Source organism: Lolium rigidum, chromosome 4 (assembly GCF_022539505.1).
Source record: "Lolium rigidum isolate FL_2022 chromosome 4, APGP_CSIRO_Lrig_0.1, whole genome shotgun sequence".
Lineage (NCBI taxonomy): Eukaryota > Viridiplantae > Streptophyta > Magnoliopsida > Poales > Poaceae > Lolium > Lolium rigidum.
The window spans coordinates 177,745,277-177,749,037 of NC_061511.1; the positions used below are offsets into that span (position 1 = coordinate 177,745,277).

Here is a 3,761-nt window from a genome sequence, read left to right on the forward strand (position 1 = left end):
AAGCTCGTTGACTTCGTGGCGGGCGGGCGCTGGTACAACGAGGATCCGCCGATGAAGCCGATGAGCGGGCCCAAGTTTGACGAGTGGCGCGCCGACTGGGAGCGCCGCCGCTGGGCGAAGGAGGCTTGGAGCAGCGGGAGCACCGGCGGCCGCGGGACGAGCTCCGCTCGCCGGCGAGGAGGAGGAGGCCCCCGACTTGTTGAAGGAGCTACGACAGTTCCTCAAGGACGACGACAAGAGGAAGAGGGCGGAGGAGGAAGAGGTGGCGGCGGCCATCGCCGCCGCGAAGGAGGCGGAGTTGCGGAAGGCGGAGGCGGAGGCGGACTCGTACCTAGTCGACCTCCCCGAGTAGGATCGCGGAGGTCTGGATGTAGAATCGTTGATCCGTATGTATGATCCGTAGTATGATCAATGAAATTGAACTTCCCGGGGTTTTCATTTTTGAAAATACGGGGCGAAATACGGGGTCTGCTAGACGAAATGGCTCTTCCGTTAGCAACTTTTCGATACGGGGCGAAAAAGCGGCGAGATACGGGGCAGAATTATAAGGGGCCTGCTAGACATGCTCTAACTAAAGGTAACATGTTACGATGAGTTTCACAGTTGCTTTAATGTGGTTGACAAGAAAACTAAGCCTCAAATCTATGTGGGAGTTTGTGCTTTATTGTAGGCTATATGAAAGTGTCAAAATGATAATGTTCGTAACAAGATTATAGTTGCTCATTTCTTGCAGGTTATCCAAAAAGGTACATATTGGAACCACATGTGCTCATATCATCGGATTGCGAGGGAGTGAGAGCTCATGGCCTACGCGTGCAACTATCTTGAGACATTTTCAGAGATAGATATCTATATGTGTATATGATGCATAAGACCTATATGTATTTTCTATTGTATCTGTCGATCTTTGTATATATTCACTATTTGTGATCTGTGATTTAGAATATATACAATGCTTGGTAACTTTGCACTAATATTGTTGTGTTCGTCGGTTGATGCGGATGGCATAGAATTCCCCTTTCGAAAAATACATATATATCTTTTTTGTACACCAGAATAAAATTAAGCTGGTGACTGCATGGCCGGACACATTGAGTTAACACTCACACACCGGATCAATGATCACTCTAATTTTTTTTGATGCAATGATTGCTTCGACAGTTCCAACGTCGAATCCAAGATTAATTAGTTTCCACCTCGATCTGCTGTTCGGTTCGTGATTTCCTTGAGGCAATGGTTTCCAACTGCATGTGCCCTAATCACCCATTCCTAGCGAATCCAGCGAACAGAGATCTGTTTGCCAAAGCAAGGGAGACGACGATATACATCTCGATCCATATTTTTTTAAAATGATACGTACATCTCGATCTGACAAAGGAAAATATTAAGAATCATCTGCATTTTATATGGGCCACAGGGAAACGCGCGCGGAGAGTTAAGGAACCAGGGAGTGTACTGGATAATCCAATGCACATTTCTTTCAGAAAGGAACATGAACAATAGACGTACACACCCGTACTGTGTATAAACTACAAACTTGATGATCAACTTAAAACTTGATTTGATCACACTCGATCAGGTATGGAACTGCGATAGTGGCCGGGATAGCACATGGATGCTACTCCACTTGCCTAGCTAAGCTCCTTAATTTTACACACAGACACACACACATAAGCACACATCTGGAAGACGCACAAATGACGACGCCTGGCAGTACGCAATAACTTAAAATCCTTCGATCCATCGTAAATAGGGATCGATCAGATGCCACCGGAACGATTAACTCGATCCGAGAAGAGCAGGTAAGTCAAAACTGGACGTCGGACCAGTAGCTTCTGCCGCCCGCCCAGCCATAGGGGATGATATTGTTGGCCACGCGCGACTTGCCGGTGTCACTGGTGATGCGCAGGGATAATGGGCCTTGCAGCGGCTCCCTGGTGTCCAACCGAAAGACGGTGCCCCAGGAGCGGTACATCGACTCCCAGCTCCCCGTCGGGCGTCCGTTCCTGCTCCGCATGACGTCCATCTTCACCACGGCCCCGTCCCCGTTCGCGTACGCCGGCACCACCGGGAGGTAGTTGGGGTTGGCCCCCGGCAGGACGAAGAAGGTCACCTTCATTCCCGGGAAGTTGCAGGGCACCCTCCTGAACTGCATGTCGATGATGCCGGCGTGGCGGAGCTGATCGTTCTGGCCACCGAACGCCATGGCGCCGAACGCCGTGCCGCTCAGATCAAAATGGTACCTTGCGACGGGGTAGTAGTTCATGTCGGTGATGACCACCGTCCTAGGCTCGCCGGAGCAGGCAGGGTTGTTGTTTCTGAGGCAGCGTATCTGGAACAAAGATTAAAGAAGAAAATGTCAACGTTTCGATGTGTGTGTACTGCTTGCAGTCACATGCAATTAACGGTCATCGATATCGTAAAATGGAGATCCCTTGTGTCAGGTTTGCGTTTGACCAATGTAATTAAAATGATTGCATCAACCAATTTAACTGACATTGTCGGCGCCACACATGGTACTGCAATTAATGCACTACGTCCTCCTAACCTGGTAGCAGCTGCCGCATCCGGCTCCGTCCTGGAAGAGAGGTTCATTGCCGCAGGACGTCATGGAGGAGAAGGGGTACTTGTTCGCGTTCTTGAAGCCGCAAGCACCACCTGAAAACAGATCGAGCGGCATTATTACTACAGGGTTGCGCTGCGTGCTGCAACAAAACATTGTGCCGCCGTCGCATATGAGCTTACCGTTGTCTTCGGGCCCGGCGCCGGTGGGTGGGCCGTACCAGGTGGCCTTGGCGGCGAGCCAGCCGGAGTTGTAGGATTTGGCGAGGGAGGTGTCGTAGTTCTCTGCAGAACGGACGGATGTCACGAGCACGGACAGGAGTGCGACAATGGCAACGGCAACGGCATTGGTGGTGACACCAGCCATATTGGCACTAGGTCTACGAACCTCCTTAGACTTCTAGGATCGGTACTTGCTGGAGTGGTACTACTCCTGTTTGTGTTTTGATGGCTGGACGGGAAGACATTGCCCGGGCATTTATAGGCAGGGCCAAGAGGCAAAATGAGGTGAGAACGACGAGTCGGCACCAGTTGCAGTTGCACCCGACGACGACGACGACTAAGCTCGTATGGCGTGTGTAGAGCAACGAAGTAACATGGCTACGGAGGGAATCATGGAGGAATGGAGGCACCGGTTTACGTGCGTACGACTATTAAACCACATCTTGCAAGTGACATCGATTGCCCGCTAATGATATGGGTGCACAAGACAAATGCTTACTGTAGATTTCCTTTTTCTTTGAGAAAACTTGATTCCAGAAAGTCAGACCTTCATTATGTGCCTCAAGATCACGGCCCACGCTATTTATGTTGAAAATATAAACAAATTCCCATATGATTTAATCCGAACTAAAAATTGACATAGCATGATCATGGAGTCACTAATAAAAATAGTCATGTAGACTAACAGAGTAGATGAACATATACCATGTAAACAAGAAAAATTTATCGAATCTACTCTAAACAGTAGAACTAGAAACTCTAGCAAGATATGCATGATAGAGAGATAGATTAGTCACATACGGTGCAGCGTGAGCACCAGCGGCGTTGACGGCGGCATCATCAGCATCGGTGTCGGCTCACATGTTGAGGTTGCCGAAGAGGACATTGACGTCCATGAAGAAGTCGTCGTTGGGGAACTCATCGTCCGATGATGTCATGTTGCGAGTAGTTGCGCATAAGCGCTCCACAAAAACCCG

The 3,761-nt window shown here is 49.5% G+C and overlaps 1 protein-coding gene across 1 annotated transcript; it reads right to left on the reverse strand.

Moving 5' to 3' along the window:
- Nucleotides 1-1,807: 1,807 nt before the first annotated feature.
- Nucleotides 1,808-2,929, reverse strand: LOC124649052 (expansin-B2-like). The gene is made up of 3 exons (XM_047188734.1): nucleotides 2,746-2,929; nucleotides 2,549-2,658; nucleotides 1,808-2,332 (listed from the first exon to the last, which is right to left on the reverse strand). The coding sequence occupies exons 1-3, from the start codon at nucleotides 2,927-2,929 to the stop codon at nucleotides 1,808-1,810; spliced, it is 819 nt and encodes a 272-aa protein (XP_047044690.1).
- Between the last annotated feature and the right edge of the window lie 832 nt (nucleotides 2,930-3,761).

Bases quoted from the DNA above. Each gene is read 5' to 3' on its own strand.
- LOC124649052 (XM_047188734.1), bottom strand. From the start codon at position 2,929: ATGGCTGGTGTCACCACCAATGCCGTTGCCGTTGCCATTGTCGCACTC. The intron at 2,659-2,745 runs GTAAGCTCATAT...ATCTGTTTTCAG, and splicing joins CGCCGGGCCCGAAGACAACG to GTGGTGCTTGCGGCTTCAAG. The intron at 2,333-2,548 runs GTTAGGAGGACG...TCTTTGTTCCAG, and splicing joins GATGCGGCAGCTGCTACCAG to ATACGCTGCCTCAGAAACAA.